This window comes from Takifugu rubripes, chromosome 19 (assembly GCF_901000725.2).
Source record: "Takifugu rubripes chromosome 19, fTakRub1.2, whole genome shotgun sequence".
NCBI lineage: Eukaryota > Metazoa > Chordata > Actinopteri > Tetraodontiformes > Tetraodontidae > Takifugu > Takifugu rubripes.
This window is the reverse complement of record NC_042303.1, coordinates 10,103,451-10,128,638: the sequence shown is the minus strand read 5'-3', so window position 1 is coordinate 10,128,638 and position 25,188 is coordinate 10,103,451. Positions and strand designations below refer to the sequence as shown.

The window sequence follows — 25,188 nt, the reverse complement described above, 5'->3', positions numbered from 1 at the left end:
CACTCACTTTCGATTAGGACTCAATCAGAGCGGCGAGGAACCAGAAGGGTGACGTACATTTCCTACAGGACAGGTAAGTGGTCAGAGCTGCGTCTCCTGTGTCCTCACCTGTCTCCTCTCCTCGCTACCTGTCCTGGACTCTTCCTCTTGTCCCAAATGTCCCTTTTTTGGCACATGTGCTGTTTATTTCAGTCAACAGTGATTTAAGGTGGAACCGGCACCTTGGTGACATCCCTCACACATCGGGCCGACCCGGGGGGGGGGCTCGAGTGTCATCTCTGGCCCCTTCAGACTTTAATTAAACCTCGAAAAAGTGGAGATGAAATTAACAAATTGGGTAATGAATCAAGCAAAACAGGTGGTGGATGGTTGCCGAAAATGAACCAATCAGTCTTTCCTGTGTGGATTTATTCAGCTGCTAATTAGACGCCGCCTCGCTTAATTATGATTGGGCCCTTCTGAAGACGGAAGGCGAGGTGGTCGGGGGGGGGGGGCATGTCTGACAGCGGTGACAGAGCTGGTGTCGGAGCGGGTGATAAACAAACACCTCACCCTCGCGCTCGTCACTGTTTAAAAGTCGCTAACCTCGTCAGCTAACAGGTTTGGGCCTTTAAACCGAGGCTGCGCGTGGAAATAATAGCAAAACTTTTATTTGAATGCCAAATAGAAGCAACAGTCGACTCATTATTGGTGTTTTTAAAGGTCTGAAGAGGTTTTCTTTCTGCTCCTCAGAAACTTTTATTACAACGCAAAAATCAACTTAATCCAGCAGAGAAAAGTATTGATTTGAGCCTTTTTTGTGTTGCTGCATGAGTCAGAAAACACGCCCAGAACACACACACGCGTGCACGTGTGTGTGTGTTCTGGTGTTGTTAAAGCCTCTTAAAAATGTTCAGATTTAGTGTTTTAGAACTGCAGTGATCAAAGCACGTCCGGTCATTTTTTTTTTTAAATGAAATGAGCCACAATTGTGGCTTTTTTCTGCTCCCAGTCTGTAATTTTTACGTATAAAAGCTGTTGCTCCTCCGTTCGGTGCTACGTGAGCGTCGGCGCTGGACCCGGCAACAGCTTGTAATTGCATTTTAATAGTCAATTAAAGTCGGCCCATCAATCTTTCTCTCTTTTTTTTTCCCAGGCGGTCACGAGTTTTGATTAATTCCTCCCGAAAACAAACCTGTTTTTTTAATGGCGTCAGATCCGTTTAACCCGCGCGGCTTCATTAGAAGGCAGCCGTGTCCCGGCGGCGCCTCTGCCGCTCGCCACCGTCCGCTTTAATGCTGCGGCGAGCGCCTGAATGTGCGCCTGCAAATGAAAGAGCGGCGGCCCGTCCTCCAAGAACGCCCGTCTGAGCGACGGTCGAAGACGGAGCGCCGGAATCAGATCTGGAACAGGCGAATAAAGTGGCGCCGAAGAGTCGGCTTCTATCTCGCTGCCATTTCACTTCACGTAGCACAATCGCTTCGTCCTGCGGGAGCGGCGGCAGATCGCACGCCAGTGATAACGTATCACGATAAAAGGCTTAAATGCCAGGTTTGCCTTTGATTTCCGCTGACTGCCTTTGATGTCTGACACTCTTCCCTCCTGCACACAGGAATAATAAAACACTAATTAGCTGCTGCACCAACTGAACCAGGGCCACAAATACTCTAAATCCTCACACGTTTAAACCACTTTTCACTCGTGCTGATTCAGGTGTGTGTGTGTGTGTGTGTGTGTGTGTGTGTGTGTGTGTGTGTGTGTGTGTGTGTGTGTGTGTGTGTGTGTGTGTGTGTGTGTGTGTGTGTGTGTGTGTGTGTGTGTGTGTGTGTGTGTGTGTGCGTGCGTGCACGCCTGCAGGCAGAGGACGGGGAAGAAGAGAACCCGCTGGAGAGCGCGCCGTCTTTGGAGCTGGAGTTCGTGGACGATCCCAACTTCAAAAACAAGGTCAACTACTCCTCCAGCGCCGTCCAGATTCCCACAGACATCTACAAAGGCTGTGAGTACACGGCGGGAGGAGCGGGCACACCTGGTGCTTCTGGCTGTCCACAAATCAGCAGATTAGTTTCTGGGAAAATGCGACGTCGTCCTTGCAAACTCCCCCAGCTGGAATTTGCCGCAGCTTCAGTCCCTCCGGGTGACTGCTGGCGTCCGGCAGCAGATCTGGGAAAAGCCTTTCCTGACAGTAGTCGGGCAGCTGCGGCGCGATCCGGCGTTTAGACCTTTTAGACCCCCCCTCCCCAATGATGAAGATGAGATGTTTTCTCCTTCTCCTCTCTCACTGATCCTCCAGCTGGAGGAACAACCTCCTGTCCGTCATTCCCAATATCAAACAACGTTGCAACGCGTGAAGGGTGAAGGTCAGCGTGGTTTTCAGGGGCCCCCCCGTCACCGCCGCCCCTCCCTCGCTGCTGTGCCTCCAAACCAGGAGCTCTCGGCTCAGGGAGGAGGTGTCAGAAACGGCGGTCGGCTCACAATAGAGCAATCAGGCCGCCGCATTGTCGCCGCCGCCAGTGTGAAGCAGCGTCGTTGCTAAAGATAATGAGAATAAAACGTGCGTGATTGAGGCCGGCGGCGTCTAGAAGAGGAAGGTGGCACAACGGGGATTGGGGGGGGGGGTCTTAACCTGGTCCTGATCTGTTGCCCCGGGAGCCAAACCAGACCCCATTTCTGTGACGGCGCCATCACAAACGTCTGTTATCGCTGTCACATAAATAAATAAATAAATATCTCAGGTTCTGCTAAAGTGCTGCTGTTGACCCAACGCCGGAGTGCGTTTATTTTTGATGTCGCCGCGCACGTCTGCAGAAAATGGATATTTGGGATGCCGGTCACAGCAAAAACGTCCTTGGAGAAGGCTGGATAGATGTGGGGGGGCAGACAGAAACCATTTGGAGGCAGAGTTAAAGCGTTTTTATTGTGATCCTTTCAGAAGCTAAATGAGGCGGCGCCCGCGTCCCCGTTTGATTCGTCTGCGAGGTCCCGTGTCCGTTTATTGAGATGGAGAGTTCCCTGAGCGCCGTAATGAAGCATTTTAGAATTCATTATCTCACCGCTGATTCCTGCCGCCAAGTCCGCAAACTTTCTAATTAGCTCGGGTCAAACATTCAGCCCCCCCTTCTTCTAATTAGCGTTGCTCATAAACGGGGGGACGTCGGAGGAACAAACGGCCGTAGGTGGTGGTTGTGGAGGCCCAAGCAAATCTAATCCCAAAAGTAATCTCGAAGATTCCACAGTAACGCTCCTTAGAGGTTTGTAGGTTTGGGAGGATCCTGCTGAGGAACGATGGCGAATATTAAAGCAGATTCAGCCGCCTCTGAAATAAAAACACATTAAAAATGTAAATCTGCAGTAAAGGCAGGAGTCCTGGCCGCGCCGCGGCTGCAGCGGATGACGACGCTGGCGGGGGTGGGGAGTGAGCCGCCACTGTTCCCAGCAGGGAAGGGAGAAATCCACCCGTGAATGTGGGAAGTCCTTTCATTCAATTTGAAGTTTAAATCCGCCGCACGCTGCGTTATTTGCCGCAGCCGAGCGCCATTTTGTCACTTTGCTATTGTCGTCAGGGTCTGTGAGCAAACTTGATTGTCGGAGCTGAATGGTTGGGAATGGCTAACTGGGAGCAGATGAAAGAGCGGCACTCAGGAATTAGGCAGAGAGTGATTAACCCCCCCCCCCCCACACACACACACACACACACACACACACACACACACTCACTCAACAACACTACGAAGACGTGTTCCATTAAAGTTACATTTGTCAGGTTGATTTTGTAATTCCAGCTTGTTTTTCTTTGTGGAATTGGATTTTTCAGATACTCGCAGGGGGGGGGGGGGGGTCCAGAGAAAACTGATCTGATCAAATGTAACACAGCTTTTTGCTTTTCAACAGTGTATAACACTGTTAGCATGCTAGCAGCAAATCTTGACGTGTGTCTGCTAAACTACCAGAAGGCTTATTTCAGGAGCATTTGGGCACTAAAATAAGACCAAAAGGCTCCATGTTGGATGGTAGGAGATAAACAGTGCTGTGCTAACAAACAGGTCTTCATCCAGATGATGTTCTTCAGCAGCTCCTCTGCTCACACACACACACACACACACACACACACACCTGAATCAGGACGGAGGTGGCAGCGTTGGGCCTCAGGACTTCACCAGGAGCGGTGTTGGATCACATGTTCCTGTTTATCTTCAGTCTTCCACATCGTTGTGAACGGGCGACATTCGAACCTGCCGGCAGGTTCGTTAGAAGCTTTGGTCAACAATCACTGCCAGTGGTCCCCGGGACGCCGCGGCCTCGCCCCTCTGTTCCATGTCGTCTGTTTAATTCACGGCGCTGTTGTCGTTTTGAAGAGGGCGGCGGCCAATCTTGAGCTGTGAAATGGAACCTTTGCCTGCGGCCGTGCACGGTGCTGGTGCACGGTGCTGGTGCACGGTGCTGGTGCACGCAGACGGCCTCCCAGGTCCTTCCAGCTTTCTTGTCAACCGACTCACACCATCAACTCATTCCCCCTCAACATCAAACCAGATTTAAATGTTTGTGGGGGGGCAGAAAGTGATTTGTGAACTAGAAAAATGGGAGCAGAGAGAGAGGGGGAGAGAGGGGGAGGATAAGTGGAGAGGAATTTAAAGTCGGAGAGGCTGTGTGAAGACCGCCGTCGTTCTTGATTTTACAGGCTCCGCCTTTGCCCCCCCCCACCCATCCACCCCTGCAGTGTGTGTGCCCAGTGAAGGGGCACTATCGTTTACCCGCACGCTAATTAGAACAGTCAGCACAGCAAAAACCCACTTCACTCACCACCAAGCTCGCAAATTACATTTTGTGTGTTTATTTCTTTAAAAAAATAAAGGGGGGTTGGGGGTGTAAGCAGAGTGACTCCTCTATCTGTGAACAGTCATCACTCTGGAGAGAGTTTACCGTTTGTCTCCTGGCTCTCATCGTCTGAGATTACCAGTTTGCAAAAATCCCCGCGATGACAAATTCAACCATGCTAACGGCAGCGCGGCAGCCGTTAGCCGCCATCCATCTTTTAATTATAATGCATTGCTCCTGCAGTTTCGGGGGCATTGAAGAGCATAAATTGGGTTTTTACGCGACGGCTTCTGGAGGTTCTTTCATTTCTCCTTTTTTTGGCGCCGTCCCGGTGGACCTGAGAGCCGGTGCCAGTTTCCGTCGGTGCTGTTTTCTCTGCAGGATGAAAAGGTTCAGCCAGGCCACCAGAGGAAATGCCCTTCAAGATGCAGAGCCAGCAGCTGGCCCAGCGCTTGGACCCCCTCTAAACTGTTCAATGACATCTTTAGTCCTGTATAATCTCATGTACGTCACCGCTGGGGCAGGTGGTATCTCGCCATTTTGTCAAACCGACACAGAAATTAGCAGGGATTCCATATCACACCTCCAGTAGGAGGAGATGAGCAGATACGAGTATCTGGGGAAACAACTTGTTTTAAGATAAGACAATAAGAACTATGTTGCCTCCGAACCGGCTGTGTTTGTGTCAGAGTCGCCCCCGCCTGCACTGTTGGGGCTCAGAGAGATCACCACCCCCAATTAGGGGAATATGTAGATGCTCCGAGGCAGCTCGAACGGTTATAGCTCAGTTAAGAGCGCTAGTTATTACCCTTATGGCTTCCTTGTAGAAGCACTTATGCTCCGCCAGCATATATTTCTGGCGAGTGCCGTTTTCTCCCAACGTGCCTCCTGTAAACACACCAACCTATTTATTTAATGATGGATTAATACAAAGCGTATTGGTGTGGAAGGCTCTTTATCTCCAATATATCAGCGTGAATAATGGGAGCCGGTGAGCTTGGTGGAGGGGGGGTCACAGGATAGCGGCGTTGGCATGAGGGAGGGAGGTTGAGGAATTATCTTGCAGGGAGATGCTCCATAAATTCCGCTCATAATTGTCTCTGTACTTGGTGTGCAGACTTGCTGCATAAAAGGGTAAAGCCAAGGGTGCTTTAAATGTCAGGGGAGCGGCGCACTGATGAATTACCTTTTAAAGATATCAGAGGGGGACGCGTTTCACGTGAACGATGAGCACAACACGGCGCTCGGAGGCCCCGTCTGCCTGCGTGAGCATATTTCACCCCCGGGGGAAATTTGTCTTTTTATCAACTGTCCAAAGAAGTCGCGGAATATCTTTGCTGAATAAATCACTGGGAATTAGCGGGCTGTGTCCCCTTATCTGTGACGGCCCCATCTCTGTACAGAACACCTGTGTGTGTGTGTGTGTGTGTGTGTGTGTGGCCTCCTGACTCCTAACTGCTGGGCTTTTAGGGTAGTGTTGAGGTCATATTAAGGTCAAGGCCAGATATGATGTAGTTGGTGTGTAAAGGTTTTTTAAATATGGAGGTCAAGGTCATGCATGAACTTATGAAGTTCATGTTACTAGGGTGCTGCTGGTCCCGCGTGGGGGGTGTCAGGATGTCTCTCTGCCCTTGGCTGGTCAGAGCCGGAGCCTGCCTGGACAAGAGTGACCCGACATTCGGCGCACAGCGGCCGCCGCTCGCCGACCCGCCGCGGCCGCTCGTGCTTTGAGGATAACGCGTGCTCGCGCTGATCTGATGGCTCTTTGACCTGCGAGCACCGCGCCACAAAGATGAAATTGAAATGCGCGGCTCAGCCCGGCGATAATCTCCTCGTACAAGCGGGAACAAAAACACATCCTAACCTGATAGCAGAGGCGCCGGTGCTCAAGTGCACGCCGTCGTTGACGCGGCGCTTCCTGTCCGTCACCAACGGTCTGCACATTTAAATGAATCTGCTGCTCATTGACTGGATGATAAACATTTTCCCTCCACAACCATAAATCCTTTTTGCGGACCGCCGGGGTGGCAGACGCCCCCGCCACCCCGGCACCCAGCAGCGGGGTTGTGCACGTATGGCAGACGTGGTTTTTATGTAAAAACGTACAGAAGCTCCTTCGTGCCGCCACAAAGTCATCTCAGATGTGCTCAGAGATGAGCTAGACGTGACCGGGGTCCGGCTCAGGGGGTGGGCTGCCTCCGGCCGTCCGTCCGTCCTCCTGCTGCTCCTGAGGACAAGGTTGTTCTGGGAGAGGGTTCATCTCTGAGTTTGAGAGTCGCGCTGAAAAGAAAGGAAAGATCATTATCAGACACGGAAACGTAGGAGACCCACCAACCATCAGCAGGGGGCGCCCTCCCTCCTGTAATTAGCTTGGTTCTCCTCAAGGTTTCTCCCCATTATAAGGCAGTTTGTTTGTTTGTTGGTTGGTTGCGACCCTGTCTGAGGGGTCAGGCTCTGGGTGTCGGCGGGGGGGGATAACAGATGACCGCAATGATTGCCACACAAGCGTTTTAAATAAAGTTGAATTGAACTGAATGCAGCAGGATGCTAACGCCACGAGCCCAACGGAGGCGATTAAGAATTAACCGGAGGGTTTTTTCCCGGCAGCTCCCGTCATTTTAAACGAGCTGAACTGGACCCAGGCTCTGGAGAGGGTCTTCATCGAGAACCGGCGGGAGGACAGCTCTCTGCGCTGGCAGGTGTTCGGCAGCGCCACCGGAGTGACGCGGTATTACCCGGGTAGGGACGCGCTCGGCACCAGCTGGCCAACGCTCGGCCCCACATCCCAGTGGCCTTTAACTGGTTTTCTCTCTCTCTCCCCCTTCCAGCCACTCCGTGGAGGGCGCCCAACAAGATCGACCTGTACGACGTCCGGAGGAGACCATGGTAGGAGACCCCCCCCCCCGTAGATGCTCTTTAAAGCCTCCTCCTGGCTCAGATTTAACTTGTTGTGGGACTGTGATGAACTGTTGTGACGAACTGTTGGGATTCACACGCGTGAGAAACACCTCTGGGCGCGTGCGTCACCTCCTCGGCGAGATTCCAGAGGCGCTTTTTTTTTGTTCAATGCAGGAATGTTCTCACTGTCTCGCTGTAAAGTAGCGAAACGTTAAACCTCTTTCCTCCTTCACACCCGGCGATTCGTTAAAACGTGCGCAGACCGGGAGCGTGAGAGGCTGGAGAGAAGCATTTGACCCCCCCCCCCCCCCGGCTCCCTGCCCATTGTTCCACTCTCTCCAGTCTACGTGACTTCGGTCGCCTGTTGCCTGGTTACAGGTTGGAACGACCTGGGCGCCACCATGACAGCGGCGATAATCAGACCCGACCCCGTTTCCCGTCTCCGCAGCGTCTGAGTGGCTGTTTGAGGTTGGGCCGGCGTTGTCGGAAGACGTGAAAAAGATGAGAAACATTTAGAGGGTGGTTCAATTCAGATCAGACTGCGAGAAGGAACCTATTTATTTTTAAATGGCTCTAAAGCGCCAGTTTGACAGTTGAACCCAAAAGTCGCCTGCTGGTAAAGAGAGAATCAATAGTATCGCGTTTTATTTAGCGTAAAAGCTCATTTGCCAGACGTTTACGTTATTGCTCCGCTGGACGCCGTTTGCGGGGGGGGGGGGTCGTCAGACTAACGAGGCATTCCCTGACAGTTTAATTGAGTCAACACCGAGAGTCTCCCCAGTGCTTCACTGTCACCGCCGCCAACACTACAAACAAGAAAAATGGCGGAAACACGAGGCGCCACGTAGGAGGACAAGTTAAAACAAGGAGCCCGTCTCTGGTCTGTCAGCACGTCCGCTGATGTGTGTCCAACCAGAGTCCTGCCACACATGTCTGGACGGAGCGGCTGGTTCTCCAGACACAATGGGGGGGGGTGCTGAGTGACAGCTGCAGGATGGGATGGAGGAGAAGGAGTATTTCTCTCTCACACACACAAACACACACCTCTATATTTCACTACCCCTCTCAGCTTTGCCTCATGCCAGGGCCTTTGACACTCCAGTGGCATGTTGCATAGCAACCTGTGCCCGGACGCCGTGACTGGCGGGTGCAGGAGGTGTTATGGTACGAGGTCGCGCTGGTGTGATTATGGTATAACACGCTGCCTCCTCGGCTAACGGACAGGTTGTGTGTGTGTGTGTGTGTGTGTGGGAGGGGTATAGATCTGCATGGGTGGCTCCACAGTGTAAATACAAGGTCTTATTTTGGAAATCTTCAGAGTGGGCGTGGCCTCACTGGGCATTTTTACAGCGAATATTAACTAATGTGCGCATTAGTAATATTGTGTTTTTGACTCTTTTTGGTATTTAGCTTCCTAGCAAACAGCTAAGTGGTCATTTTTCTATTGTACTTTTTCTTACCCCACAGTTTACCTTTAAATGTGCACAATGTGTAAGATTTTTATGATGTAATCTATTACTTAATATTATACGTGCAGCGTATCATCACTTTAGCGCGCTAATCCGGGCTGCGCCGGGTGGCCAAGCCTGAACACAAACTTTAGTCTTTATTAATATTCCTGCTCCTCAGCTCTTATTTATATCTTTGTTGAGGTCAGAGGTCAATTCTTGTAGACTGTATTGTCACCACTACGGAGCTTTAATCTGCCTTATTCATATATATTAAAAATCCAGCATTTATGAATTTTGCGTGCATTTATCTACAACGTATTATTGTAGGTCAACAAACATTTAAAGAAAATGTCACGAGTCAAACTGAACATTTTAGCCTCCCAGGACAGACGAACCTGCTCAGTGTCATGTGTCCTCCCACACACACCTCCCAGCCCCCCCCCCCCCCCCCCCCCACACACACACACACATCAGATCACATGCAAACGAATCAAAGACCAGCTCGTGGTCACGTGCTGGGTCTGTAGCGGGTGGATTCCTGCGTGACTGACCAGGTGCAATATAAAGGGGGGGGGGGCAATGAAGGGCAGCCTGCCCCTACAGATGGGCTCCTTCCCAGTCTGCCCCCCCCCCCCACCGGCTGCCCAAGAAAAATTAATGGTCCAGTCAGCACACTTAATTGTCTCCAATTGCTCTGACATTAATTATTAACATTTGCCCATTATCGTTTCTGTTCCCGTTAGCAAGGGAAGCGAAGCAGAGGGAGAAAGTCAGCGAGGGGAAAAAGTGAAGCGGCGAGGAGAGGAATCGGCGGGGGGGGGCTCGGGGTTCACTTAGCCAAGCGTTGAGATCCCATTACCTCCCCGGCTCACAACAGCATGGAGCCTATATCAAATATTGATTTCTCCGAGAAGTCCGGCTAACCTCTTTGTAAATATTATGACCGCCGGTCAATCCGAGGAGCCCGCGTCCCCAACACACCAATCCCGGCATCACGGTCCCGGCCGTGAGGGTTCCAGCCGCCGTTTTCTGATTCCCACCGAGGAAGAGCGGCGGGCTAATGACGCCGCCCTTTTAAATCTGGCTGATGTATTCCGACATCTTAATGAATTCCTCATTCCCGGCTTTATCTGAAATGGAAGTTTGGGGGTTTTTTTTCAAGCATCGTCTTGCCTAAAATATGTTAATGAGACCTGGCAGCGCCCGGCTTTCAAACAATCAACAGAAAGTGGAATAAATAAATAAATAAATAAAAAAAAGGCCGACAACATCGCTTTTCCCTTTTCTCCCCCACGGCTCTCTGAGGGCCGCCCCCCTATATTTTTATCTTAATTCAATCTTTATTCGCCCGCCACATCCACAGGAGCACTAAGAGAGCAGCAGTCCATAAAATAATAAGCCCATCAGTGCAACACACACACACACACACACACACACACGTGAGCTTTCCTTCTTGTGGACAGTTTGCCAGTATCCTGCGGTTGCTTTGCGTATAGCTGCCGTATGGAACGCACGGCCAGCTGGAGGAAAATGTTGGCGCCACACACACACACACCTGAACGAGGGTCAACACACACCCCTGACTCCCACTATTTATTGCCTGTTTGTTGACTTGCACGTGCGAGATAATTCCTTTGCATTAAATGTAACACCGAGCGCGTTGTGGAGTGGGTCAGCACCCCCTCCACACACACACACACACACACACACACCTCCCCCCACGGGTAATGTATTGATTTTACAGAGGCGTGCGATGATAAACCCATTTCATGAATTCCAATGAGAGTCCTTCGCCAGACGGAGCCGTTGTGTTCGGCGCTCCCCGAACGCACGTTTGTCAAAATTGTGGGCGGCGGCGGCGCGCTCGTGCCGGCTCAGACGCAGAACACACGCTTTATCTGAAGTGTGTGTATTGTTGACACCAGGCATGTCGTTGATCTCTGCCGTTATCTGCTTTTTACTCTCCGTTATAGAATCACGGGCCTCGAGATTTCCCATTTTTTAACGCTGAATGGCTCCCGGAGCTCAAGGTCACGCCTGTAAATCCGTCACGGGCGCTTTCTCACGGGGAACCATCCCAGTTCCCGTCAGCGGCGGGCTCTCCTGACCACGGGGGTCGAGCCCGCTGGCCGACGGCGCTGTCGCGGCGTGGGGGCTCCGTTCAGCACCAGCCGGGCCCATCTGCTGGTCACCTGGCCTTGGCCTAATGACAGGGAGGAAATGGCATGAGTGGGCAGACGCCGGGTGTGTGTGTGTGTGTGTGTGTGTGGGGGGGGGGGGGGGTAATTACTAACTGGAACCCATGCAGAAACAGCACATCTGCACGCAGGAAAATCCGCAGGATGAAGCGCGCTGACCTCGCGGGTTGGTCGGAGCCGAGTCTGTACAGTAGCTCGGATGTTCCTGGGACCTGGGGCCAAATCTAATCTGTGGATCTGTGGATCTGGGGGGGGGGGATCAGCAGTGGCACTCTTCTCGACTTCATCACGTCCTTCCCAAAGCCCCATTACTGCTGATCAATGCCGCCTCTCACAGTTCAGGAGAAATGATCTGCCAGGAAGGGATATTTTCTCTGCAGATTTGTCCCATTGAACTCCAGATGTGGGTTTTATGAGGACGACCTGTGGCGGCTGCTGGTGCTGGAGGTCCGGTTCACATTTAGCCCCTTCAAAATGAGTAGAATTCCCATTAAAGCGCTATTCTCCGCTGTGAGAAATTAACTGACCAGAGAAGTTAATGAAAATCCGCAGTCGGTCTAGAGGCTTCAGCCGCTCAATGACCCCGCTTTGCTCTCCAGACGGGGGGGGGGGGGGGGGGGGGGTTCCTCCGTCCACGAGCCCGAGGGAGTGGAGACACGGGCCATGTTTGAGTCCCCCCCCCCCCCACTCTGCCACAAATTAAGATTTCAGTAATTAAATTGATAAAAGTGGTGCGTGCCAACATGCCTCTTGGTTCCAGACCTGATTTCAGACGCCACACAGTTGTGGAGAGCCGCACAAGTTCTACCTTTGATGTGGCGTTCTGTATTAAAGAAAATAATTGGATCCCTTCCCCACCCTCGGCCCCTCCCTGCTTGTCTCGCACTCGCACAAACACACGGATTTCGCCCGTGTTCGCTCTGGGCACGCTCCGTTAATCGACCTTCTGTGAGGCGCTGCCAGTGTCTGCGGGGGGGGGGGGTTCCCAAAACACAAGATGGACTGTAGCTGCCCAGGCGGAGTGCTGAGGGACGCATAGGTCAAAGGTCGTCCTGCAGGTTGGACTGGCGCCTGCTAGCGAGTACAAGCAGCCCGACCTGTGAGGGGGGGGGGGGGGGTCCACCGGGTCTCTGCTGCTCTGCCTCCGTATCAGCTTGGCCGAGCATAAGAAAAGAGCCCGTCTGGCTCAGAGGCAGCTGGCTTTGCTCCACGCTCGGCGGAATGGCCGATAATCAGCAGAGAGAGACCCTGATGATTGCTCCGCCCCCACCCAAGACGCTGGCGAGCCGCTCCCGCTCCCGGAATGCTGTATTCCCATTTTTAACCCCCGTGGACGAGCCGGAAATGTCGATCAATCGCAGCTCGCTTTGTATCCTGGGTAAATGTGAATTTAATTGCCACTGGAATGGACAAATGCAATTTTGATTTCCTTTCCCCGGCCGTCCTCTATCAACTGTGAGCAGATGTTCAGTCATCTTGTCTTGGAGTTCACTGCTGTCCCGGGGGGGCCAGGCTGGCTAACGTTGGCTAGCACACGCCCAAGAACGCCCTATTTCCGAGGCTGCCTTTGCTTCTTAAGGGGTGTTTACCTCCCCCAAACAAAGACACCGCCAGGGTAAATAACGTACTGCTGACGCCCAGCTGAGCGGGACATCGGCTGTCCCATTGTAGCCGTCCCACTGAGCTGTCCTCGGGACAAAGGTCAACGCCGCTCAGCTTCACAACTTTAGATATATTTCGAGTAACTTTTAAACGTGTTTGGATGAGTTTCTCTAACAAGGAAGCAAAACATCGGGCATCACACAGGACTCAAAGCCCCCGTCAGTCATTATCCTTATCAGGAATAGATTTGATGGAGAACCTGTTCATGCGTCTTTAGCTAGCATGGCTAGCTGTGCGGCGCTTGTGAGGGTCCACAGCAGAGAGCCCACTTAGACCGTCCACAGCAATTAATTTGCCTCCTGAGTTTATTATTTGGAGGCTTTGTTATTCAGTAAAGAAGCAGGAGCTGTGGCCAACACCGAGCTTCATAACACAACTTATTAACTCTTCTGAGCACATAAGCCTTCTCAGTGTTCTGTGGCTTAAGTGGGCTCAGCTGCGTTTTCACCATATACTGACGCCGGGATCACTCTGACTGTGGGTTCTGGATTAATGAAACAAATTAAAGCCGTTTTTCTCGGGTCTGTGTGCAGGTATATACAAGGCGCGTCGTCTCCGAAGGACATGGTCATCATTGTGGACGTGTGAGTGTTGCCCCCCCCCTCCCCCCGCCTCTTCTTTACAGCGCGCTAGTGCCACCTGTTGGTGCGCTGGAGTCTTTTCTGAAAGATGTCGTGTCTCCTGCAGGAGCGGAAGCGTCAGCGGGCTCACGCTGAAGCTGATGAAGACCTCCGTCATGGAGATGCTGGACACGCTGTCGGACGACGACTACGTGAACGTGGCCAGGGTGAGCACGCTCGTTTTTCCTGCACCTCCCGGGTCCCCCTGCAGGTTCCTGTTCAACTCGGTCTCAAAATACCAAGTTTTGGGAGATATTAGCATTATCCCTCCACAGCAGGGGAGCTCGCCCACACACACACACACACACCAACATCCACGTGTTTGGCTCTGTTTGCAGACATCTTTGGGTAATCCTCCCTAATCCATCGCTCTTAGCCACTGTATGGCCCCAAAACATGGCTCTGAGAGCAAGTGAAGAGGGAACCAGACAGATTTCCACGCACAGAAGAAACCAAGAATGCAAAAATTAACAGACAATAATTGCGGCTCCGCGCTACAAATCTGTGGACAAGATGGCAGATTTGTTCCAGAGCTTATAGACGGAGGTGGGAATGAAAGTTGGGGAAATATCACAAGGATGTTTAAGCAATCGCCTTGTCTGACAGCGGCGATGACAAATGTCAGCTTTTCACCATTTCTGATTTTCCCATCAATCTGTCCTGGAAATGTCAGCAGATCTTTTGCGGGTTGACCTTCAGGAAGATTCAAACCTCGCCACTGCTGATACTGCCGCCACTGTTGCAGCGCCACGTGGGCGCGAGCGGGAGGCACACGCGTGTGCAGAGAGTGTTTGGCTAATTTGTTGGATGAGATGAGACAGGCGATATTAGCTTGGCTGGGTTTCTCTCCGCACCAGAGTTTGGGGTGCACCTGTTCTGTCAGTGGGAAGTTGTAATTACTGGTGTTTATAGCCAGCCAGAGACGATTACGACAGCTTACATCTGCTGCACGCGCTTCAGAGAGGGGTAAAAATAGTAGGGAACCCAGAGGGTTAATGTGCTGTTGTGTGTGTTTTTCACCCTCCAGTTCAACGAAAAGGCAGACGCGGTCGTTCCCTGTTTCAGGACTTTGGTCCAAGCCAACGTCCGCAACAAGAAGATCTTCAAGGAGGCCGTCATGCACATGCAGGCCAAGGGGACCACGGACTACAAGTCCGGCTTCACGTTTGCCTTCGAGCAGCTTCTGAACGTAAGGAGCCCGGAGTTTATGGGAGGGGGGGGGGGGCGTCCTGTCGGGCTCGCCGTCCGACCAAAGCTCTGTCATTGTGGAAAGTTGGTCTGATACTGACGCTGCGCCCGAGCCGTCGCCACGGTGCCCCCCCCCCCGGCACAGGTGCTGCCTCAGCCCCGCATGCTGCTGCGTGGTTAAAAGAGCGCCGCCCTAATGGGCTCTGATGGGATGATTGATGAGTGCAGCCCAGAGTAGATCAGCCACAGACACTTTAAATCCCTCTGGAGGGCCTAGAGGCATTGTGCCAACCCCCCCCCCCCCACACACACACACACACACACACATGCAGAACCGCACCTGCGATTAGTGACAGAAACACAATTAAAACATGTAATTTCAGCAATATTATTTATCTTTATTAAAATCACAGGGATGCTGGGACGCCTCCCTACACCGGCTGCCCCCCCCCCCCCCCCCCATATAGAGCCGTGACCAGTTTGGTCCGTTGCGCCCTTTTCCAGCCTGGGATGCAAAACTAAAGCGACGAAAAGACTGAAAATATGTGGCAGCGCAATCCTGACGTTACCTAACCTGTCTCCTCCTGTCCCTGTCTCCTCCTGTCCCTGTCTCCTCCTGTCCCTGTCTCCTCCTGTCCCTGTCTCATCTGTCCCTGTCTCCTCCTGTCCCTGTCTCATCTGTCCCTGTCTCCTCCTGTCCCTGTCTCCTCCTGTCCCTGTCTCCTCCTGTCCCTGTCTCCTCTGTCCCTGTCTCCTCCTGTCCCTGTCTCCTCTGTCCCTGTCTCCTCCTGTCTCTGTCCCTGTCTCCTCCTGTCCCTGTCTCCTCTGCTCTGTCTCCTCCTGTCCCTGTCTCCTCCTGTCCCTGTCTCCTCCTGTCTCTGTCCCTGTCTCCTCCTGTCCCTGTCTCCTCCTCTCCCTGTCTCCTCCTGTCTCTGTCCCTGTCTCCTCCTGTCCCTGTCTCCTCCTGTCTCTGTCCCTGTCTCCTCCTGTCCCTGTCTCCTCCTGTCTCTGTCCCTGTCTCCTCCTGTCCCTGTCTCCTCCTGTCTCTGTCCCTGTCTCCTCCTGTCCCTGTCTCCTCCTCTCCCTGTCTCCTCCTGTCTCTGTCCCTGTCTCCTCCTGTCCCTGTCTCCTCCTGTCTCTGTCCCTGTCTCCTCCTGTCCCTGTCTCCTCCTGTCTCTGTCCCTGTCTCCTCCTGTCCCTGTCTCCTCCTGTCTCTGTCCCTGTCTCCTCCTGTCCCTGTCTCCTCCTCTCCCTGTCTCCTCCTGTCTCTGTCCCTGTCTCCTCCTGTCCCTGTCTCCTCCTGTCTCTGTCTCCTCCTGTCTCTGTCCCTGTCTCCTCCTGTCCCTGTCTCCTCCTGTCTCTGTCCCTGTCTCCTCCTGTCCCTGTCTCCTCCTGTCTCTGTCCCTGTCTCCTCCTCTCCCTGTCTCCTCCTGTCTCTGTCTCCTCCTGTCCCTGTCTCCTCCTGTCTCTGTCCCTGTCTCCTCCTGTCCCTGTCTCCTCCTGTCCCTGTCTCCTCCTGTCTCTGTCCCTGTCTCCTCCTCTCCCTGTCTCCTCTGTCCCTGTCCCCTCCCAGGAGACCAGCGCCCCGAGGGCCAACTGCAATAAGATGATAATGATGTTTACGGATGGCGGTGAGGATCGCGCGCAGGACATCTTCGAAAAGTACAACTGGCCCAACAAGACGGTGAGACGCTCCGCAGCCCGAGTCCTGAGCCCCCGCTGAGACTCATCTGGTGGCGTCTCTCCCTCCCCCTCATCGTGGTGCCGCTCGTGTTAACAGATCTGACCCTCTGACTAATTGGGCACTTTATCACCAGTGCGTCTGGAGCCGCTCCGCTCCGCGTTTTGCATCTCGCCACTGTTTATTCTGATGTGGTCACTGTCTGCCCCCCTCCCTGTGTGTGTCACATGACATCATCGCCATCGCCTGGGTGTCTTTTCGATGCGCCTGAGTAAAGCTCACGTTCTGATTTCTGGAACAGGTCCGTGTTTTCACCTTCTCCGTCGGCCAGCACAACTACGACGTCACGCCGCTGCAGTGGATCGCCTGTTACAATAAAGGTGAGCTCCAGCGGCTCCGCTGAACGGGTCACAGGGATGCAGAACATCCAGGACCGCTCCTCTAAATCTGTTAGCATGGATAAAGTGAGGGATCGAGGCCAGAAGGAGCGCTAAAAGTCATTTGGTTTCAACCCTTTTCCCCATTTCTCTACTTTTATTCCCCGTAAATGTGTCAGAAATCTAGGTGAGTTTGGCTGAACATGGAGAACAAAGGTTTGTTTTTAGCGTTGAGGTGGGATCAGTTCATGTGCGCACTCCTGTTCAATGATTGATTTAATATCACCAGTCAAATTTGGCTAAAATTCCACAATTATAATGGTTTTTGTGCCCAACTTCCCATCGTATAACTAAAGTTTCAAGCTATTTTTACTCCAGGCGTGCTTTCTTTGGGGACTTTATTTGATCTTTGACCTTTGTGGACCCTCGGTGATAAAGATTTAGCGGCGCCTGCCTTTCTGGGCGAGATGCTATCATAAATCAATATTTTACCCACAGTTCTTAAAATAACCCAGCAGGCGGGCGGCGCCGACCGGAGCAGACAGCTTGACAGCCCATATGATTCAGCCGCTCTTCCTACAGCGACTTTGTCTGCATGAATCTCATCTCGGCTCAGCTCGTTTAATCCCGACCCAGACTCAGAGAGCCGCCCCAGCACCCCGCGTTCCTAACCCACTTCTCGAGCTGCCGTTTGACGCCTGGTTTAATAGCGGCTTTCCCTCTGCTCCTTCCTGAACCCGTCGCAGCAGCCGCGGCCGACCGGTGCGACCGATTAGCTCCGAAGGGTCTCCCAATAGGTTGCTGGTTAATTAAAGAGCGGAGCAGGACGATTAGGGCGCCACCTCCCTGTCAGGCCAGGATTACGCCCCTGCACCAGCACGCTCCTCACTGTTCACCACTGTGGTGATTCCATCCCTGCCAATACCAGACCATTGCCTCGACACCCTGTCCTCCACGGAGCCGTCACATCCGCGGGGTTTAATACCCCTCGCTATCTCGCAGCCAGGTCCTCTCCCAGACGCGTGACGAATAACACGCTACCGGGCCGGCGGAAGGCGCCCGCCACCGTCTCGCTTTAAGCTTCGGAGGCATCTTAAGAGGGAGCTCACCTCCCCGTGACTCTGAGGACAATGGCGGCGTTTCTTCGTGCTCGCCGCGCAGCGAAATTTCAAAACAGACGGCGGAGTTATCTTCAGGAAACGCTGCAGGTGAAATGGAGCTTTCAAGCTGCTAATATGTTAAATCTGGGAACTGGAAATGAGAAAAGAGACACCAATAACAGTCTCCCAGCATCGAAATGACTTTATTTTATTGGCTAACCCTCTTTTCCATGGTACCTTAGCGTGATTCATACACCCGCTAAATATTAACAACACGCTAGTGTCAAAAAACAGCAATAGCTTAACAGGATTAAAGACGTATGGATGCTTCCATATAAAACTGACGTGTTTCACAAATATAATAAGCCATTTATTCTGTAAATCTATATTAGGGTGCGTTTGCATCCCCGCAGGGGTCAAAGGCCGCGTGCGCTCGCCATCTGATGACATCACATGTGGCTAATAACACCGTCCCCCCATGTACTGCACAAATGGAGCGTTTAACTGTGACGGTGTGGACAGGCGGCTCGGCCGGGAAATAACGCCGATTCTCTTTTATTCTCCAGGTTATTACTTTGAAATCCCATCAATAGGAGCCATCCGAATCAACACGCAGGTAAGATCGCAGGGAGGCGGGAGCGCATTAGCGATCCCGAGGCGAGTCCGTTCTTCCTCCCCGTTTTCCTTTGATGGTGCAGATTGTCAGAGATTTTAAATATTCTGTGCCAAAGAAAGAGGAGATGAGTTTGGTGACCTGAGCCGGAGATGGAGCGATAACAGTCGTGCGTTCTTCCACCGGAGACTCGGAGCTGGCTCGCTTTTATCATACACATCCTCCTATTTCTATATTTGTGGGGACATTGAGAGACATGACACATTCCCCAGCTCCCTACCTTAACCCTGCCCACCCCCTGCGACCCTCCTGACCCTAACTTCAACCCAATTCTGATCTCAGCCTTAAAACCGGGTCTTTACAGTCACAGCAAATGCCCCCCCCCCCCCCCACACACACACACACACACACACATGCTGGTTTCTCTCCGGCTTTGGGCGCCAGTTGATAGAAGCCCTTGGGATAACCTCGCTCCAGCGCCACCAGATCCGGGTCCCTCCCACATCATGCGGTCCCCCTCCCGCCCTCCTAACCCCCCCCCCCCCCCCCCCCCCGTTTGTGATCAGCACCCAGAATAAACTGTCAGCTGTTCCATTAACTCTGGCATATTTATAATCTGCGCGCTGCCACTTAACATAATAGGTTTTTCTGAAGGTGGGTGACCACGGCTCCCCGTACGGACCCAGAAGACGCCTTATTTAATGGCGCCGGGCCCTTCACACCATCAGAAAGGCTTCACGCCGATCTCACTTGATGTTAAAAAGCTTCAGTAACGGACCTCAGATGGTAACGGTATCGAAATATAAGCGCTAGATTTATTATTCATACCATCCTGAGTCATGCGTGGCGTATGGGGTCGTTCTGAAGTCCTGAAGTGGCTCTCCGCTTCTGCTCCTGAAAAACCTTTGAGGGTGCGGTTGCTATGCTACCGGCGCAGCAGCGGGAGGTCCAAGGGAGTCTCGGCTTCTCTCGGACCACACAGCTCCGTGTTTCCGACATTGCTCCAACCAGGCAGAAAATCCCCCCCCCCCAACCAAAAAGGTCTGGCTGTCATTGTCCTGATGGAATATCTCCCCGTGGCGCATTAAACTGGACTTTTATTGAGCTAATAATAGAACAGGTTACGCCTGTCGGCACCTCGCTGTTGGGCTGATGGAGAAGCAAACGGTCCAAGGCACAATAGCGGAACAGCGGCGTGCTCACAGAGGACCTCTTTTGTGTGCCGAGGATGAGTTCAGGGGTCAAACATCTGCACAAACATCTGCATTATTGCTTTTGACCCTGACAGACCCGCTGCTTTACCGCTGATACTGGCTCCACAAACGTTGCCCTAACAGTGACATGCATTAGCGTGTGCCGCGTTTGGTCCTTCGTGTGATGCCGTCGGGTCAAAACGCGGCTGCACCAGCCTCCCGTCCCGCTCCCACGAGGTCACGGGGTCGCTCGCTCCGTAATTATGCAGCGGGATGCGACTGTAGAACAGAGGAATGTAGCAAAGATGGTGTATTACAAGTGGACTTAACCCCTCGTCAGTGGGCGCCACCGCTGTGGGACACTGTCCCAGCGCCGGCGATGGCGGCAGAGCCTCCGGGAGGACGGCGCGGCGCAGACGGGCCGTCGACACCCCTAATGTGTTTTTAATGATGATGAAAAACCGCCGCCAGTGTCTCCGGGCTGGAGGCTCTGTGGCCCGGCAGACCCGGGACGCCGCTGCTAGTTTGCGACTTGTTTACGTGGTGATAAAAAAATGTCGGTTGGGGCGTGTTTGTCCTGCAGGAGTACCTGGACGTCCTGGGTCGTCCCATGGTGCTGGCCGGGTCCAGAGCCAAGCAGGTGCAGTGGACCAACGTCTACCAGGACGCGCTGGTGAGAACCTGCTGAGATTCCCTTCAAATGAATGAATGAGTTCTAATTTTCTATGGTTCCGTTCCTCCTGCGCTCAATAAGTGCCATTTGAATTGAAGTAAAGTGCCTCGTTTTAAACGTGCGCTTATTATTTTAGGGTTTGGGTCTCGTCATCAGTGGGACGATGCCAGTCTTCAACCTCACCGCTGATGCCGGAAGCTCTCAGGTAAAAGCAGCATGTGACGTCTCAACACGTGAGCTCGTTTATTTAGAGGTCATTTTCAGTTTTGTATGTCAACGTTGCATCGGCGCGTGGTTGAATCACATTAACCTCCACAACACAAGCAGATCTTCAGTGCTTATGTGGTTTAAAAGCTGCCGTGTCGCGTGTTTCTGCGTGAATTGGCGAGATCTCGTGTGTCCTCGTGACCCCAGTTGTCCGGCGGCGCCGCAACAGTGCGCATCGCAGACGGAGCCGGTGGGTGTGGATGCAGTGGAGCGGCTCCGACACGGATCCACATGGTGTCTGGGTTTTAGTTTTTGAGGGCCCTCATCCAGATGCCGCTCTACTGGGCAACATCTCCCCCTAGAGGCGGAAGTGGGGAACAGCGGCTGCAGCTGTCGGCAGCTTTAAAACACACATTTGCTGAGATTCTGTCCTGATGGGGATTATTCAGATCAAGGATGATAATTGTCCGTTTGCAGAACCAGCTCATCCTGGGAGTCATGGGAGTCGACGTCGCGATCAATGAAATCAAGAAGAAGACGCCAACCTACAGAGTGAGCAGGCCTCGCCGTGTCCGCCGTCCTCTTATTGTTGGCGAACGCCGGATTGACATTTGCTCTCACTTCTCCCGAACAGCTCGGGGCCAACGGCTACACCTTCGCCATCGACCCCAACGGTTACGTGCTGCTGCATCCCAACCTGCGGCCCAAAGTGAGTTTCGCTCGGGTCGCGTCCCGGAGCTGGCGCGGCTCCCGTTGACTTGCCTGACGTCGTTTTTGTCCTCCGCTCAGATCATCAACTTCCGGGAGCCCGTCACTCTGGATTTCCTGGACGCAGAACTGGAGGACAACAACAAGGAGGAGGTGAAACGCGTGCAAACATCAGCGAAAATGGCGGCATGGCTTCAAATCCTCCTTTCACCTGTTCACTGTGCTGGTTTACCGCCACGCGGCTTCTGTGGTCACGGCCTCATTCTGCCGCTCCCTTTTTAGATCCGTCGACAGATGATTGATGGCAAATCAGGGCAGAGGAAAATCAAGACGCTCATTAAGTCGGTTGATGAGGCAAGTCATCAATCTACGAGTCTCATCACGATCCCGAGCAGCGGCCTGTCGAGTGGCACGATGATTTTAGCATCTGTTGTTACTCTGAAATGATAGAAGGATGCTAACGATGTGACAGCGGCGCTTATCGGTGTCTCTGTTGACAGAGGTACATCGACGAGGCCATGCGGACCTACACGTGGACGCCGGTGGAGGGGACAGATTACAGGTATGTCTGAACTCCAGCTGATGCAGTCGCGACCCTGAAAGCCTTTTCCTTTATGCAGGTTTATGATTTGATGCTAATAGCTGTAATTGACCAGTCAGCTCTGTGGGCCCACTGACATGACCATTGACATCCTAAACTAGAAGGAATCAGATCATTTTAATAGTTATTATTGATGGGATTATATGAACATTAGAAATTGCACATCTGGTCATGGCAACATGGCAACATCCACGGTTTTAGCGTTAGCCGTGCTAGCTTGGGACCTAACAGACCTGCGACAATTGGCTGCTGCTGCTGTCCTTTGTTTACACTCCAGGTTTGTTGTCTTTTGTCTCAGGTTTTATTCTTCAATGGTGGAAAAGGAGCCATTGAAGCATGCAGACGTATTAGACAGCTAAGCTAGTCGTCTGTGCTCGCAGGACTTTTTACTGGCAAGTTTGTGAATAATTAATAAGCACCGTTTTAGAGCAGGTGGCGCTCTTGTTGTCAACAAGGTTGCGTCAAGGATACGTGTGTTTAAGTTCAGCTCAAGAGGCGGAAAGCAAAAAAGATGCAGGAGACGCTGAAACAACAACAGCTGCGGCCAAATTGTGCTGCAGTGTTTTGTTCTCCGCCGACAATTATAGTGTTTACAGCATATAAACAGTGTTTCTGAGCCTGATTCAGACCATTTGAGGCGGTTTTTCATCCCTCCGTTGCCGTCAGCAGCTGCCTGTCATGTTCTGTCCTGACGTTCTACCTCATTACTTCAGTCTAGGCTTGGTTCTGCCAACTTATAGCGAGAACCACATCAAGGCCAATCTGAGCGACCAGATCCTCCAGGTGCAGTGTAAGTACCCGGGATTACCCAGCATCCTTCACTCTGCCTCTGTCCTCTTCTCTCTCTCTCCTCTTCCCTCCTTCTCGAGTGTGGCCTGACCTCTGACCTTTCTCAGCCCTTCTTTAACCCCGGGTGTCTGACGTCATCCTCTGGAGCGTCCAGGTGGAGTCACCTGTCCCCCCCTTCCTCTCTCTCTCTCTCTCTGTCTCTCTATGTCTCTCTCTCTCTCCCCCCTCCCTGATAGGCAGGAGCCCCCAGACTCCTCGTCTGCCCCCCCGCCCCCTCCTGTCTTCATGCTGTGCTGTACAATGGTGATGTTTTTTCTTCACACTGGCTGAAGAAAAACAGACTGAACTGACAGAAAGGTGAAAGCTGTGGTTTTACTGTCTTCCTCAGGTGAAAATAATGGTGACCGCTGTGCTATTATTTTTTTTGCCAAACGCTCTCGCCTCTTCTCCACCCAGCAATGATTCTGAAGCACCTGTGTTCAGGCGATTTGGTGTGTGGTTCTTTTTTAAGACGACGGCTGTGAAAATAAGCATGCTTTTCACTCTTCTGGTTTCCTGTTGTGATTTTATTCTGTGTTCTTTTTGGTTTTTATTCTGTTCTGTGGCGTGAAACCTTCCTCGGCTTTGGAATCATTCAGTCTGTAAACTCCCACACGGCCCCCCCCCCCCCCCTCCCGGGGCCGCCCCGTCTGTGGGAGTTTGGGTGTCTGTGGGTCTGAATGGGACCCCGTCTCATTCCGTCTCCCACCAGACCCCGCTGCTCCTCTCTTTTCCTGTTACCTGTGATTCGTTTCCTTGTCCGATCATGTTTATATTCCTGCTTCTGTTGTTTGTTTGTTTTTTTTCCTTTTTTTTCCTTTTGGGAATCTTTTTTCCGTTTGCTAAGTTAGACGTCTGTTCTTCATTTCTGTTTCTCTCGTCTCGTTTGACTTAAATCGGTTTCTTTCTTTCAAGAAAAACAATATTTTTATTCAAGCAGTAATTGAATAAAATATTGTCTGTGACCCCCCCCCCTCCCACCCGACCCCCTGTTTCTTTTCTTGCTCTCTCCTTCTCTGATGGATCCACAAAGTGAGAAACACCAAGGGCAAGTATACTCCATATTGGTCCACGTTCCCTTCCTTTATTTCCTACACCCTTCCGCTCCCCCCCCTTGTCCTGAACCTTTTCCTGCTGCCTCCCTCCTTCCCTCCCTCCCCCCCACCCCGTCCCAGCCTGCTTGCCTCTGTTCCTGCCCGTCTCGCCTTCGGGATCTCTCTCTCTCTTTTCCTCCTCCTCTCACTTCTTTTCTTCTCAGATTCCACATCTCTCACGACGGCTCCTTCAGCCCCCCCCCCAGCTTCACTCACCTCCCAGTTCCAAGAGTTTAACCAAAACATCAGAAGAGAGGACACACATCCTTCTTCTCTCTCTCTTTTCATTCTGTTCACAATCTGAACCAGGTTGTCTCTTTCTTCCCCTCTATTTTCTATACTTCCCTCTCTCATCTTCCATCAGGCTCTTTCATGCGGCATATTTAGCAGAAATGTCGCCTATCGTTAATTTAAGACTTTAACATTGGCAAAATAATGAAATAATTCTGATATATATTTCACAGAAATCCATCTCAGCTCTAATAATCAGACATATGGCACCGTTATTGCCACGTAGGAGTAAGAAACTAGCAGTAAATGGGGATTTTAATACATTAACATAGAGTCCCTCATATATTTACTGGTGTATCTAATTGCTGCAACTTTTCCGCTGAGTTATTGAATTTTTTTCTCATCGTGACCAAAGGTCCAGTTCTAAAGGCCTTCTAGCTCACTTGATGTTCTCCTGGAGGTGCACTAAATGCATCCCTGCTCATTCAATATTTGGATGGGAAAAACGGAGCGCCGGTATCAGGGCTGAGCCTCCGGCTGAGCGGGTTATAATTCCACTAAATGAAATCCAATTTCTCAATATTTGGAGGTAAACGTAGCCCAGTTGTAGCCGCTAGGATCAGGATCTGGCAGATCTGCTTCGCTGATCTCCTCAAATGTAACTCTTAGCTGCTGTAGTTTGTCGTCTGTAGCCGGAGACGTCGGCGCCGGCGCCGGCGGGCCGAGCCTTCAGGGCCGAGCCCGGGTCGTCCCAGGTGGTCAGCTGTCAGGGTGCCGGACTCCCGTGTCGTCCCTCTGTAGTCCCTGTCTCCATCAGCTTGTCTCCCTCCCTCCTCAGCCCTCAGACTATCAGGGTCGGGCGCCCAGCACTTCCTCAGAACCACCTGACCCCGGATGTGCACGGCATTGTGGGCGGAAAACTACCTGGGCACTAAAATGAACCTGGCGATTGTCCGCTGCGAACTGAACGTGCAGGGCGTCTCCTGAGGCGTTCGTGGTTCCGGGCTTTTACGTTCCGTCTATAATCGATGAAATAAAGTTGCCCTTCAACATGCCCTTCACAATGCAATGCAC

General features: G+C 52.3%; 1 protein-coding gene across 6 annotated transcripts in view; it reads left to right on the top strand.

Moving 5' to 3' along the window:
• cacna2d2a (calcium channel, voltage-dependent, alpha 2/delta subunit 2a) overlaps positions 1-25,188 on the top strand; it is a 79,751-nt gene that overhangs the window by 47,229 nt on the left and 7,334 nt on the right. For 3 of the 6 annotated variants that reach the window (XM_029827049.1, XM_029827048.1, XM_029827050.1), the window contains 18 exons: positions 1,837-1,975; positions 7,399-7,530; positions 7,620-7,677; positions 13,534-13,584; positions 13,688-13,787; positions 14,648-14,809; positions 16,382-16,492; positions 16,791-16,869; positions 18,533-18,582; positions 20,356-20,445; positions 20,582-20,650; positions 21,130-21,204; positions 21,287-21,361; positions 21,442-21,513; positions 21,643-21,714; positions 21,861-21,922; positions 22,675-22,751; positions 23,823-23,837. In XM_029827049.1, the coding sequence (XP_029682909.1) occupies positions 1,837-1,975; positions 7,399-7,530; positions 7,620-7,677; positions 13,534-13,584; positions 13,688-13,787; positions 14,648-14,809; positions 16,382-16,492; positions 16,791-16,869; positions 18,533-18,582; positions 20,356-20,445; positions 20,582-20,650; positions 21,130-21,204; positions 21,287-21,361; positions 21,442-21,513; positions 21,643-21,714; positions 21,861-21,922; positions 22,675-22,751; positions 23,823-23,837 (1,489 nt within the window). Of the gene's footprint in view, positions 1-1,836; positions 1,976-7,398; positions 7,531-7,619; positions 7,678-13,533; positions 13,585-13,687; positions 13,788-14,647; positions 14,810-16,381; positions 16,493-16,790; positions 16,870-18,532; positions 18,583-20,355; positions 20,446-20,581; positions 20,651-21,129; positions 21,205-21,286; positions 21,362-21,441; positions 21,514-21,642; positions 21,715-21,860; positions 21,923-22,674; positions 22,752-23,138; positions 23,757-23,822; positions 23,838-25,188 lie in introns of those variants that run through there. The other 3 variants (XR_003886069.1, XM_011613965.2, XM_029827051.1) reach the window with 2 other exon arrangements.